General features: G+C 42.5%; 1 protein-coding gene across 1 annotated transcript in view; it reads left to right on the top strand.

The window, feature by feature from the left end:
* Nucleotides 1-737: 737 nt before the first annotated feature.
* BAZ2B (bromodomain adjacent to zinc finger domain 2B) overlaps nt 738-15,114 on the top strand; it is an 86,812-nt gene continuing 72,435 nt past the window's right edge. The window contains exon 1 of the mRNA XM_082483184.1: nt 738-893. Within this exon, the coding sequence (XP_082339310.1) occupies nt 740-893 (154 nt within the window). The 5' untranslated portion in view covers nt 738-739. The remainder of the gene's footprint in view (nt 894-15,114) is intronic.

Genomic DNA, 15,114 nt, shown 5'->3' on the forward strand with positions numbered 1-15,114 from the left:
CAGGAGTTCTTATGTTCGTACTATCTCACCGTAATTGCTGGATCTTTCCCTAAATTAAGAGAGTAGATATGGACTTTCTGGCATGCATTGCAGGTTCTTCAAGGCGGGGGCCTGCCACGGAGCACCAGGAGCGGGGTGCTCTGGCGGGAGGGACGAGCAGGCTGTCGCGGGTGACACAGGCCGTGCTTTGCCCGTCCCCGGCACTGTCCCACCGGATCTGAGCACTGCGCTGGTCACAGGGCCCAGGCACAGCAAAGGGGTCCGTCAGGCCCGGGGCCTGTCTGGTGTCTGATCAGCAGTAGCAGAAGGGGGAGCGGGTGCAGGGCTGGAGGGACACTCGGCCCCAGGGCGGGGGGTCTAGCTAGGGAGTGTGGGCACAGACCAGGCTGCAGAGCTGTGGCCAGCCCAGGCAAGGGCTGAAGGTGCACGCCTGAGCTGAAATGGAGCTCCTGAGCAGAGGCCGTGGGTGGTGGTCCCAGGCAAGGCTGTTGGCATTCAAGTTGAAACGTGAGGTGGCTCTCAACAGCACTGCCTAACTCCCATACTGCGGCAGGCATGCTGGATTCCCCCGGTGACTGAGCGCTATCAGGTGATGTGCCTCCCATGTGAAGGTCTCGTAGGAACCGCTCAAGAGTCGAGTGCAGATCCTGAGGCACGGGCGGCACAGATACTCCTGTAGTCCCCTTGTGATTTCATTTCTTGCCATAGAAGACAGACTTTTGTCTTCTCTCTTGTAGATATGGAGTCTGGAGAGCGGTTAACGTCATCGTCAGTCTCCTCTACTGCAGCTGCTTCGACTCCAGTGTCTTCTACACCGTCTGTAGCTTCAGCGGTATCGAAAGGTGGCCTTTCCACTGGAGCTGCAACACTGAGTTCAGCAATCAACACATGTGGTAAAAATGACTCAATTATATATTGTTGTGTGATTTCTAGTGTTTGTCAACACTTGCAATTATTATTACAAGTCGAATATGAGGCTGTGCAGATGTATCAAGGAAAAATATTTTGGTTTGGTTTTTTTGCTAAGCGACATTCATAACATGTGAATACATTTTACATAGTACTTGTTTATTGAAGGAATGAAATTAATTTAAAATGGCCTATTTCAAATGTGAAAGAAACTTTCAGTTTGCAAAGCTGCCTTGGAAGCAAGGATCAAATTAAGGATTGATTTAGCAAGCTGTGCCACTTTCAGATTAAGATCTGATAATCAACTTGAATATTCATCATATTCTTAACATTCAAGCCCAACCCCTACTGTGTTTTTGTATCTGGAAGAATAGTTTCTTCTGATGGAACTTGAGATTGAAAAGGTGAATTACAAAATGTCATAGTTGTAGATAGTCTTGACTAGAGTGAAACGTCTTGGCTTGAATCAGAAACTTATATGGAAGATTTCTCCATGCAAGAATCTAATTTTTGTTAATCGAAACTCGTATTTCAACTGAATGATGCGTATCTTATCAACAGAACAAGAAATGATAAATAACTCTGCTGTTTCTTCACTTTGGAGAACGGAACATATACGTTCTTTTTGTTAGCTGAGTACTACTGATTCCTATACGGTAAATAGGAAGTTTGTCATCTTAAATTGATGGTAATCTGCTACGCTGAGAACAGGTTTGACTCTGGTGGTAAGGTGAGCAAGCGTGTATTCTCCAAACTGAAAAACTCTTCTGCCCTGATAGTGTAAAACCAGTAGATTCTGAGTGCCCTACTAGAGCCAGAGTTTGTTCATTTGCAGCTTCCTTGGGAAGAAAAATAGAAACCGGAATATCTGCGTACCTAGAATTGTGTCTCAACTATTTGTTTTAATTACTCTATAATCAGTCAGAAAGTTCTTAACTAAAACTGATCCAGAACAAATAGCGATAAGTTTGAATTTTTTCAGTACCCCATTACAAATTCAACTTCAAATGACTTTTGTGTCTGTATTCATTAGCCCATACCATTTGAAATGGTTCTCTGTGGTGGTTCCCAGAATGTAGTAGGAGTTCATTTATGTACGGCTATAAATGTACAGTCCCAAAGTGAGGATTTGCGTGACTCATCTCTCCTTGCTGCCTTTGCTTTGTAGATATTACAGTATGCAATTTTGTGTCTCTTGTAACATTGTGTTTATATAGGATATATAGGATATATATTTGGTCTATCAAAATACAGTAAGACTAAAGCAGATGAATAATGTAATAAAAATACTAAACTGTCAGTTTCTTTCTTCATTAGAAAATCCAGGTAGTCCTTTTCTTAAGTAGATTTAAAATTTTATTCTCAACTTTCCTTCAAAAAAAATGTTTCATTTCTGTCAAATAGGTAATAGTTACAAAGACTGATAGTAGTAATTCCCAGTATTCACGGATTGTTTCCTTTTAGTTTTTTTAATGGTCAGATCCTTTGCCTGGCTGCATTTGGTCTTTAAGAACGTAGATATTTTCCCAAGGGCACTTTGCATTCCTAAAACCAAGCTGGAATGTAGTTACTATTAGTTTGTCCCATCAGTTTTATTTATAAGTATATCCATTTCTCTACCTGACACAGTACACTCTGGTTACTGTTGCATCCACTCTGAAAAGGTATACGCTGTCCTAGAGAAACTTCACAGAAGTGTTTATACTGTCAAACAGGCAAAGACTGTTCTCCCATGAATGACTATGGCTGGAATGGCAATTTCATGGAGTCCAAACTTACTTGAATATACAAGATATTCTGTAGTCAGGATAGACCAGTATCCTAGCCTGTTCCAAAACTGAGATGTTGCTCACTTCTGTGATTTAAAAAAAAAAAAAAATAAAAAAAATTGATGACAATCTCTGTCAATCTCAATCTGATTAAATCATCTTCACATTTAAAAATGCATTTCTCTTGAATAACAAAGAAATATATAAAATAATTGTTTAAGAATGAACAATTATTCGTACAAAGAGAAGGTAGAGGCATCTTAATCTATGTATCAGATTAGAGAGGTTCTTTTTATTCCAATTCATCCACTTTTTTTCTTTGCAGCAATCAATAGTCTATTAAGCAGGCTCCACAATAAACTTGATAGTGTACCCTGTCTGGTCCCCCTGATGCATGGTGGGTTAGGACTGGGAGTCTTCACGCTTTGCCGGGGAGATTACACTACGAATAGATGATTTAGGCATATTCCCAGGTCAGATGGACAAAGCACCTGTATGTAACTGTTATGGAATATATCACATACTGTTAGTTTAATTGGTTAATAAAGCACTAGCTCCTGAATAATTGAAACATTCCAGTCAAGGAAACAGATACTTTACTTGCTTCCTTCTTATTCACCCATTGCTGAAAATAAGAAGGCAAGTTGGAAAAAAAAAATTACTCTAGAAAGAGGTTTAAATTCATCCTCCTGAGAATGTTAGCAACTTTGGAAGAATATAAATCAACAGTCTTTTCTCACATGAGTAAACGATATCATAGTTCAGTGTTTTGTCTTTATGAGGGGTGGTAATACCAGCGTGTGAAACTGTTCAAAGCTGAACAGTCAAGTCTTACTGTTTTGATATTATCAGACCTGATGGGTTCTTTTTCTTTCATTTTCAAAAAAAGGAAGTTTATTAAATCTTTGTAAAATGAAAATTAAAAACTAAACTAAACTATAGTATCTTTTTTTCCAAATCGGAAGCTGCTTCTATCAAAGGAAAAAATCTTCAGTCTATTTGGAGTCCACTATTTCTTCTTAAATGAGACCCAGAAGAATTTTAAGATTGTGGACATAAATGCACAAAGTCACAGGATTGTTTTAATTGGAAAAGTCTGTAATTTCCACTTGATTTTTCCAATTTGTAGTAACAAAGATCTTTTTTTTTTTTTTTTTTAACACCTTTTTTTTTGTGTGTGTGTCTTGGTCTTTATATAAAAATGACATTGTGGCTCCTGCAATAAATGTTGAGAAAGATCAGATTTAGTGCCTAAAACGTAAAACTGTATAAACAAATTTCTTTTGTAGTAAGTGTTTTTATAGTCTTTGGTTTTGTCAGAATTTTCATCTGAGGCTTGTAGGTATTTATTGGCTTCTAGAAGTTTTAAGGATTCTGAATTCTAAGTGACAATAGCAACATTGAAATGGATATGTTAAAACAAAGTGGTGATTTACAGTTTGTGCAATGTGCAACAATTTCCAGTGTTAAGGGAGAACTTGATGGTAATAGTTAAAGGGATGCAGGTGCGTAGGGAAAGTACGAGGACGTGAGCGCCAGTAGAGTACAAACGCCAGTTCTGCTATGAACAGAGAACCCATAGTGTTACGCAGTCGACATCACCAGTTCTCAGTTTTTGGAAATCATGTTAAGATGGTGAGTACATCTTAATTTTAGGGTCTTACATACGTATCATTAAGAAGCAGTCTCTGATTTCATTATTATCAGTAATTCTTTAAACATGATACCAGCCTAGTTTGGACTTCCTGCTTCATATTATTACCTTTATAGGCTAGAACCTGCGTCGGTGTTCAGACTGCACAGTGCAGTGGGGTCCAGGCACTAGCTAAACTCAGGGTTTTTTGGGACAAGACTGAGAATAATATGCCAGATGTAAGGAAAAAAAGCCAAAATCTATTTTTCAAGGTTATTGAAGAACACAAAAGCAAAAATATGGAGGGAAAAGCGTGATTGAAAGTACTTTAATGAGTATAACTAAAGTACTTCCAAGTTCTAAAATTTTGTCTCGTCTAATATTTGCTATAAGGGCTATGCAGACTAGTGAACAACTTTGAATATTTGGACATGGAATTTTACCTTTAATTTTAAGGAACGGACTTAATAGAAAAAACATTGAAAGAAAAACAATTTCTATGTAGCTTTTTGGATGTTAACGATTAAAGGAAGCCATTGTATTCGAGCACCTGAATAATTTCATTTAAAACCCCATCAAGCACCTAGTACTTCTTATACTAAAACAAGCCTCATTGAGAGTTGCTGTGTGATTGATACTTTTTAAAATATGGCTTAGTAGGTCAGTGGTCTGTGTATGTTCCTTGTATTCTTACTCCTCAGAGTTAACCACCTGCAGTGTTTGTGCTTTCTCAGTAGAGTGCAGTTTTGTCAATCCCTTTTGAAAATTTACTTTTTTTAGAAAATTAGTCCAAGACTAGCTTCTTTTAACCTTTGATTTATGGAGGGAAGTTAAAGATGGAGTCCTTGCAATTCCATTCATGTTTCTTACCTGTGTAAATGTTTCTGTGAGAGCATATTCAGAGTTTATTAAAATGCTAATTTGTTTTTTTTTTCAAAGTGCTTTAATGAGATAGCCAGTGCTTTGCTCTTCATTTAAATTAACAGATATTTTTGACATTTCTCTATTCAGATCAGGGGTTTTGTGTTTTAGACCAACAATAAGAGTGGATGGTTGTTATTTATGTATATATAAACAATTTCCAGCCTTTTCCATGCTTTCCAGCTTTGTACACTAAGGGACGTTCACCAGTACTATGAAATCACACATACAGAATCACAGAATTATCAGAGTTGGAAGGGACCTCGAGAGATCATCTAGTCCAACTCCCCTGCTAAAGCAGGATTGCCCGGAGCACATTACTCAGGACTGCATCCAGGCGGGTCTTGAAAATCTCCAGGGAAGGGGACTCCACAACCTCCCTGGGCAGCCTGTGCCCGTGCTCTGTCACCCTCACCGTAAAGAAGTTTTTCCGTGTATTTGAACGGAACTTCCTGTGTTCTAACTTGTGCCCATTGCCCCTCGTCCTGTTACTTGGAACCATTGAAAAGAGCCTGGCTCCATCCTCCTTCAACCCACCCTTTAGATACTTGTACGCCATAATAAGGTCTCCCCTCAGCCTTCTCTTCTCCAGGCTAAAGAGTCCCAGCGCTCTCAGCCTTTCCTCATAAGGGAGATGCTCCAAGCCCTTCATCATCTTAGTTGCCCTTCGCTGGACTCGCTCCAGCAGTTCCCTGTCCCTCTTGAACTGGGGAGCCCAAAACTGGACACAGTATTCCAGTTGTGGCCTCACCAGTGCAGAGTAGAGGGGGAGAATGACCTCCCTCGACCTACTGGCCACACTCTTCCCTATGCAGCCCAGGATTCCATTGGCCTTTTTGGCAACAAGGGCACATTGCTGGGCCATGGATAATTTACTGTCTACTAGGACCCCCAGATCCTTCTCCTCCAAGCTACTTCCCAGCAGGTCCGCCCCTAACCTGTACTGGTGCCTAGCATTCTTCCTCCCCAGGTGCAGGACCTTGCACTTGGTTTTGTTGAACCTCATTAGGTTCTTCTCTGCCCAGCTCTCCAGCCTGTCCAGGGCACGCTGGATGGCAACACGGCCCTCTTTGGTGTCAGCCACCCCTTCCAGTTTGGTATCATCAGCAAACTTGCTGAGGATACACTCTGTCCCTCATCCAGGTCATTAATGAATATATTAAACAAAATTGGACCGAGTACAAGTAGTTTGGAATCATGCATACAGGGAGTTTGGAAGACTTACTGATGTTGGGAGGCATGTAGAAGGCAAACTTTGCTAGCACTGTAATGATTAAAGAACAACACAGAAAAGAGGAAAAGACACAGTTATTTCTGTCACCCTAAGCAGTTCTCTAGATTTGCTGCGTAAGTTGGAATGCCCTTAGCTTTGTTGGAAACACCACGTTATTTTTGTATTTCTGCTGATTGGTGCATTGATGGTTTGTATTTTAAGGCATTATTTAAGTATTTATTCCTCTTTAGCTCTTTTGAAAACCTTATTTTACACCGTGAAGTTCATTAATATTAACAAAGGCATTCACAGTTGTCATTCCTTGTTACTAAGAGACCAGCATTGTTGAAATGTATGTTGCCCTTTGGAATAATGCTTTCAATCATTTATCTGTGTAGTGGTTAGCAGAATTTCAAAAGCTATGCTCAAAAATATTTAACCTATTTGAAGTAAGTCAGGAATGTTACAGAGTGCAGTTTAGTATGAAATTTTGCTATGCAGAGTTTGTCTACAGTAAGTTAGTAACTTGAAGAGCAAACACTAAAATAGGAAAATTAAGGAAATACTAGAATTAATTGCTAGACAGACTGTTAACGTTTTCATCAAATAAGAAATATAAAAAATGTTACAATTCAGTTTATTGTTACAAGACTTTGCTTCCATTTTGCCTTTGTTTTATTTCTGCCATATTTCTAAATGCATATTTAAAATTGGATTCTCTTTTCTGGACACGTTGGATAATGGCTTAGGTAGCACACGATGTATTTTTTTTAAAAGGCCATAATGACATGCAATATAGTATAAAGGCACCTACTCTTTGTGTAATGAAATAAGTTGATAAAAAGCTCAAAGGATGTTTTAACTAAACCTGTCTTCAAAGTATTATGAAACGTTGCAGTGCATTGCTTCTTATCAGCATCACTAAGAATCACGAATGTTGTCTGTAAGAGAAGCAAGTGTTGTTACTCATTTTTTTTTTTAAAGAAAAAAAGCCCACAAAAAGAGTATTGTGATGTTTTCTAATTGAACTGTGTAGCGAATGGTAACTAATATTTAGTATGACTACTTGAGTATGGACATCAGTCGTGGAAGAATGTACACTAACTGAAGTTAAAGACATTTGAACTAAGTTCAGCAGATGTAGAACTGAAATACAATGTTTTTAAACTCGGGCTGAAAGCATAAAGAAATACTCACTATACACATCACCTGCGGTAGTTAGCATCAGTGAAATTAAGTTCAAATCCATTCTTGTTCTGGAGGGGGGGGGAGCAACTGGACCAGAAATTTGAAATCAATAAGAGGAATTTCCCTGCACTGTGTATGTGGTGTTGCCATTATATATGTTTTGTATTCCTTCCATTTCTCTGGGAGGTATACAGAGAAATTGTCCAAGCAGCCAGGGCTCAGGTTAGGAAAGCGAAATCCCAGGTAGCGTTAAATCTGGCCAGAGACATCAAGGGCAACAAGAAGAGCTTCTACAGGTACGTCAGTGATAAAAGGAAGACTGAGGAAAATGTGAGCTCTCTCCGGAAGGAAACAGGAGACCTGGTCACCTGGGACATGGTCAAGGCTGAGGTATTCAATGACTTTCTTGCCTCGGCCTTCACCAGTAAGGGCTCTAGCCATACCTCCCAAGTTACAGAAGGCAAAGACAGGGACTGGGAGAATGAGGAACTGCCCACTGTAGAAGACCAGGTTCAAGACCACCTGAGGAACCTGAAGGTGCACAAATCCATGGGACCTGATGAGATACATCTGTGTGTTCTGAGGGAACTGGCAGATAAAGTTACTAAACCACTATCCATCGTATTTGAGAAGTTATGGCAGTCTGGGGACGTTCCCACTGACTGGAAAAGGGGAAACATAACCCCCATTTTCAAAAAGGGAAAAAAGGGAGAACCGGGGAACTACAGGCCGGTCAGTCTTGCCTCCGTGCCTGGCAAGACCACGGAGCAGATCCTCCTGAAAGCTATGCTAAGGCACATGGAAAACGAGGTGATTGATGACCGCCAACATGGCTTCACTAAAGGCAAATCGTGTCTGACAAATTTGGTGGCCTTCTATGATGGGGTTACAGCGTTGGTGGGTAAGGGAAGATCAACTGATGTCATCTACCTGGACTTGTGCAAAGCATTTGACACTGTCCTGCACAACGTCCTGGTCTCTAAATTGGAGACACATGGATTTGACGAATGGACTGCTTGGTAGATAAGGAACTGGCTGGATGGCTGCATGCAAAGAGTTGCGGTTAACAGCTCGATGTCCAAGTGGTAAGCAGTGACGAGTGGTGTTCCTCAGGGTTTGGTACTGGCATGGGTGCTGTTCAGCATCTTTGTTGGTGACACGGAGAGTGGGATTGAGTGCACCCTCAGCAAGTTTGCAGATGATACCAAGGTCTGTGGCGAGGTAGACACCCTGGAGGGGAGGAATGCCATCCAGAGGGACCTGGACAGGCTGCAGAGGTGGGCCCAAGCCAACCTCATGCAGTTCAACAAGGCCAAGTGCAAGGTCCTACATCTGGATCAGGGCAATCCCAAGCACAAATCCAGGCTCGGTGGGGAATGACTGGAGAGCAGCCCTGAGGAGAAGGACTTCGGAGTGGTGTTTGATGAGAAGCTCAGTGTGAGCCGGCAATGTGCAATCGCAGCCCAGAAGGCCAACCGTATCCTGGGCTGCATCAGAAGAAGTGCAGCCAGCAGGTCAAAGGAGGTGATTCTGCCCCTCTACTCCACTCTCGTGAGACCCCACCTGGAGTACTGCATCCAGCTCTGGAGTCCCCAACAGAAGAAGGACATGGACCTGTTGGAGTGGGGCCAGAAGAGGGCCACAAAGATGCTGAGAGGGCTGGAACCCCTCTGCTGTGAGGGCAGGCTGAGACAGTTGAGGGTGTTCAGCCTGAAGAAGAGAAGGCTCCGGGGAGATCTTATTGTGGCCTAAAGGGGGCCTACAGGAAAGAGGGGGAAGGACTTTTTACAAGGGCATGTTGCAATAGAACGAGGGGGAACAGTTTTAAACTGGAAGAGGGGAGATTTAGATGAGATATTAGGAAGAAATTCTTTACTTTGAGGGTGGTGCGGCACTGGCCCAGGTTGCTCTGAGAAGCTGTGGAAGCTCCAACCCTGGAGGTGTTCAAGGCCAGGTTGGACGGGCTTGGAGCAACCTGTCACGATAAGAGTGCGTTCATAAAGTGAAGGCTTGCAATCGTCTTGCAGTTTTGTGCAGCTAATTACCATGTGATTTTTTTAAAGATTTTTTTTTTTTTTAAACAATGGGCATTCATCCAGCAAGAAGTACAAAGGTGGCACAATAGAGCTTAACTGTTGCTCAGTGAGGCTTTCCTCTATAATTTCTTTTGCTGGTTTGAATCACCTGTTGTTCAGTTCTACAGATAGGATCACTTAATGTGTGTTGCTTGTTCTGATGATTTTCTTGGAGAGGTGAAGAGTATTTTGCATCTTCTGATAGTTCATTCATTCCAGTTTTGCATAGGGATGAAGCCATGACATCTTTGATACATTCATTTTTAAAGTGAAAGCCTGGCAATGGGATAACGGCTTTCTAATAAGAAAAAGCTAATCAACTTCTAATCACGCTAGTCTGATTTTTGTGATAATAATGTGATGTACTCAATGTTTACATTCTGAAGTGTGTAAGTTTTATCACAGTGGCATGACTGAGGACAGTGCTTGAAGGTGGAACAGGTTTTCCTGCTGACTGGAAAAGAGGAAACATAACCCCTATTTTCAAAAAGGGAAACGAGGAAGACCCATGGAACTACAGGCCAGTCAGTCTCACCTCTGAGCCTGGCAAGATCATGGAGCAGATCCTCCTGGAAACTCTGCTGAGGCACTTAGAAAGCAAAGCGATGATTGGTGACAGCCAGCATGGCTTCACCAAGGACAAGTCATGCCTGAAAAATTTGGTGGCCTTCCACGAAGGGGTTACAGTGGCAGTGGACAAGGGAAGATGAACTGATGTCATCTACTTGGACTTGTGCAAAGCGTTTGACACTGTCCCACACAATATCCTGGTCTCTAAATTGAAGAGACATGGATTCGGCAAATGGACCACTCGGTGGATAAAGAACTGGCTGGACGGTCGCACTCAAAGAGTTGCGGTCAACGGCTTGACGTCCAAGGGGAGACCAGTGACGAGTGGCGTTCCTCAGGGGTCGGTTCTGGGACCTGTACTGTTAAACGTCTTTGCCGGCGACATGGACAGTGGGGTCGAGTGCACCCTCAGCAAGTTTGCCGATGACACCAAGCTCTGTGGCGAGGTAGACACCCTGGAGGGGAGGGATGCCATCCAGAGGGACCTGGACAGGCTGCAGAGGTGGGCCCAAGCCAACCTCATGCAGTTCAACAAGGCCAAGTGCAAGGTCCTACATCTGGGTCAGGGCAATCCCAAGCACAAATCCAGGCTCGGTGGGGAATGACTGGAGAGCAGCCCTGAGGAGAAGGACTTCGGAGTGGTGTTTGAGAAGCTCAATGTGAGCCGGCAATGTGCAATCGCAGCCCAGAAGGCCAACCGTATCCTGGGCTGCATCAGAAGAAGTGCAGCCAGCAGGTCAAAGGAGGTGATTCTGCCCCTCTACTCCACTCTCGTGAGACCCCACCTGGAGTACTGCATTCAGCTCTGGAGTCCCCAACAGAAGAAGGACACAGACCTGCTGGAGCATGTCCAGAAGAGAGCCACGAGGATGATCCGAGGGCTGGAGCACCTCTCCTGTGATGAGAGGCTGAAAGAGTTGGGGCTGCTCAGGCTGGAGAGGCGAAGGCTCTGGGGAGATCTTATTGCTGCCTTCCAGTCCCTAAAGGGGGCCTACAGGAGAGCTGGGGGAGGGCTTTTTACTGGGGCATGTAGCGATAGGACGAGGGGGAATGGCTTTAAACTGGAAGAGGGCAGGTTCAGATTGAACATTAGGAAGAAGTGTTTCACTGTGAGGGTGGTGCGGCACTGGCACAGGTTGCCTAGAGAGGTTGTTGAGGCCCCATCCCTGGAGGTGTTCAAGGCCAGGCTGGACGTGGCCTTGGGCAACCTGGGCTGGTGGGAGGTGTCCCTGCCTATGGCAGGGGGGTTGGAACTCGAAGATCTTCAAGGTCCTTTCCAACCTAAACCATTCTATGATTCCGTGCTGCATTTGTTTCTTCATGAGAATGTGCAATAAAAAATGGTTGCTAGAGGGTATTGAGTTGGATCAGTACCTCACCTGGAAAGTTTTAAATAAGATTGTGAGTGGACCTTATGCAATTTTCATTGCTGCATGTAAAAATTTTAGTGTTTCTGGCAGGTAGCCTTAAGAGCAGTGTAAAATCTACTGAAATTATCTGTTCAACAAACACATTATAGCCACCCTGTAGAAGGCAAATATTGGAACATACCGTATCCACCTCTGCTGTCATTTGTCATCTAGCAGCAAGGTAATTCTCTCCACTGCCCTCCTCCAACAAACAGTGACTAGAGAGTAGAGGAGGTGTTATTGTCTGCCCCTTTTCAGGAAATGTGTTTACTAAAAACTCAGATGCTTCTATTTCTGTGCTAGGGCTAAGGGGCAAATTGTTCAGGTGGGACGATCCTTGCTGTGAGGGACTTTTTACATGTGAATGAGATTCCCTCCAACAGTGTAGGGTAAGTCTTTGTAGTTCAGTAGCACTCATCAAAGAGGTCAAGCCGGTTAGGCCGTAACAAGTGATACCACTATGCTGGTGATCCTGTAGGCTAATTAATCCTGCTGAGAAGTACAGTAGATTGGCCTTTTGGAGCTTCGACCCCATAGCTAGAGTGTTTCTGGCAGTTGCCACTTGTTTATTCAGAACTACCTTGGGTGTCTGCATATCTGTAGACGTAGAGTGTTGAAAAATTAAGCTTGGAATGGACTTCAGGAGATGATCTAGTCCAGCCTCGTAATCAAAGCAAGGTTGGTGTCTTGTTTTTGGCACCCAAAACAATACACAGTATTCTGAATGCAGTCTGAAGAGTACTGAGTTAAGAGGGATATTTATTTCCCCTGCTCCACCGGCTGTGCTCGTACCGCCCACTCTGCTGCAGACCTTTGCTGCCAGGGCGCACTGCTGGCTAACCTACAGCTTGGTGTCTGCAGAAACCCCTGGAGTCTTTTCTGCAGAGCTGCTCCCTGAGCAGTCTCCAGCCTTTATTGTTTCAAGGGATTATTCCTTCCCATGTGCAGGACTTTGTTTTTTTTTGTTTTTTTTTTTTTTTTCTTGTTGAATTTCATAAGGTTTCTGCCAGTCCATTCCTCCAGCCTGTCTAGGTCCCCCTGGGTACCAGCCCTTTCCTCAGGTGGATTGACTTGTCCCCCTAGTTTGATGTCTTCCACAAACTTTATGAGAACACACGCCATTTCCTACTCAGGGTTGTTGATAAAGATGTTAAACAGGACATATGCCAGGATAAAACCCTGCTGTACTCCACTTGTCACAGGCATCCAGGTAGAGCAGGGCCCATTAACCATTATCCTCTGAGCATCCCACTGTTTTCTTACCCATCTAGTTGTCACCCCATCCAGACCATAATGTCCTAATTTGGATTAAGGAGTATTTGTGGGAGACAGTATCAAAAGCCATGCTTAATTAGAGGTTAATGACATGAACTGTTCTCCCCTTGTCCGTAAACCCAGTAATTTTAGCACAGAAGGAATTCTGCATGTGCCGAGGATCATGTTCCTGCATGGCTCATAGAGGGCTCACTGCACCGTTTTCCAGGAGACTAGCATAAATCTGGCTCTTTTGTAGTTCCTTTGATCGTCCTCTTGGACTTTTTGGAAGATGGGTGCCACATCAGCCTTTCTTCAGTTGTTGGAGACTTCCCCATATCTGCATGACCCTTCAAAGATGATAGTGTGTGACCTCGTCCTTGCATTGGGTGGTTTTATCCTCGAGTTGAATTGCAGTGATGGCCTGATTTGGCTTGAATTGGTGACAGTTAGGTACATGATGGCTGTGAGACTTGGCAATATATCCACTGTATGCAGTCATAATGGGAAATGCGCCATTGTGGTACAGACTTACTAGTGTCAAAAGTCAGGTCAGAATGTTGTTCTGGACACTAAGAAATCACTTTATGCTTGTGCTTGTCAATAGTAACAAATTTATAAAAAACCCGATGTAAATTATGAAGTAGTAGAGTGGTCCAGAACACTGGCAAGACTTCTGTAAATTAAAAATGTAAACTGGAAGCAAAAATATCTAGTTAAAGGAAAATAAATATTTGTATTTACTACTAAATATTTGCTATATTTCTAGGTATTTTTGTCTGTCAACTGCATTTAATGTTTCATACAAGATATAAGCTGCTAAATAGAACTAGTTGTAAATGATTTGTTCTTAGACACGCGTGGAGGTGCTTGTGGTGGTATTGTTTCTTACTGCTTTCATCACCTGCATGTGCAAAGAAAAAGGTTGCCTTGTATAGACTTAAAAAGTAAAGAAAGACGATTTCTGACTCTTAAGAAGTTATCATAGATTACAGCTTATAAGAAGAAGATAAGATGGTATGAAAATGAGGTAAAGAACTTGATTCTCGAAAATGAGTAATTAAAATAGTTGGATTGGAATTGAGTATTGTGCATTTTTGAAATATGGCTGCAAAATAAAAATATCATTGGGATATTGTCTTGAGTTTACACTGAGAAGTGCTTGTAAGTTTGTAGGATCGTAGGAAAACTCAGGTTGGAGGGGACTTGAGGAGGCCTCAGAGCCCGTGTACGGGGTCAGACCACAGCGTCCCGGCCCTTACCTGGGCTGGTTTTGGAAACCTTCAAGGACTGGGACTGCACGTTGTCTTGGGGTGACCCGTTCCACTTCAAATAATCCACTAAGAAAGAAAAGAACCAAAGCAATAAAATTTAGACCACTGCTGAGAGGTCTTAATGTAGACTGTTGAAAACAACAGTTTCTCAGGGTCTCATTCCCAGGGGTTTACAGTATTTCAGATTTGTGTACTCCTAAATCTTTTCGAAGGGAAATGCATACCCCAGACTGCTAAGTTTGTAGACACCAGACTTTCTTCTCTTTGCTAAAGCCGCAGATTGAAGACCTTTTCTGTAGACACGTGTTTTTTGGATTAGGTAACACTGTTAATTTAAAAATGAGGGGAAAAAAAAAAAAAGAGAGGAATGATGAGAGTTGTTTAAAAATGTCTTTTGTAATAGAGCTTTTTGGATGCTATTGTTGAAGTCCAGCTATGTGAAAAATATCCCATTGTAAAGCAGGTAGTTGTGTGGGTTTTTAAAGCCCAAACATTTGGCTTTAAGGCAGTCAAGCAAAAGAGAAGAGAAGAGAAGAGTCTTACGAAATGGAGGCTACAGAGAGCTGTAAGATATCCGAGCGTGGCTGGTGAAGTCATTTGAGGCGGCTGTTGGCAGAAGCCAGATGAAGCATTGCAGCGCTGCCTGTTGTCTGATCATGGGACTGGAGATTAGTGTTCTAGGAGTTTTAAATGACGTTGTGATCTTTGAAAATATAGTGTGAGATTAGAACTAACTGCTGTGGAAAAAGATTTGGAAAAAGATGTATCCCTGCCGTTTCAAATGGGTTTTTGGGGGGATCATCTTCAGAAATTGAGCCGTGTTTAGTTTAATGTAATTCATCGAGGACCATAGCTAAAAAGATGAAATATGATGCTTAAGCAATACACTAGCAGTTTCA

The sequence above is a fragment of the Vanellus vanellus genome (assembly GCF_965231255.1).
Source record: "Vanellus vanellus genome assembly, chromosome: 5".
NCBI lineage: Eukaryota > Metazoa > Chordata > Aves > Charadriiformes > Charadriidae > Vanellus > Vanellus vanellus.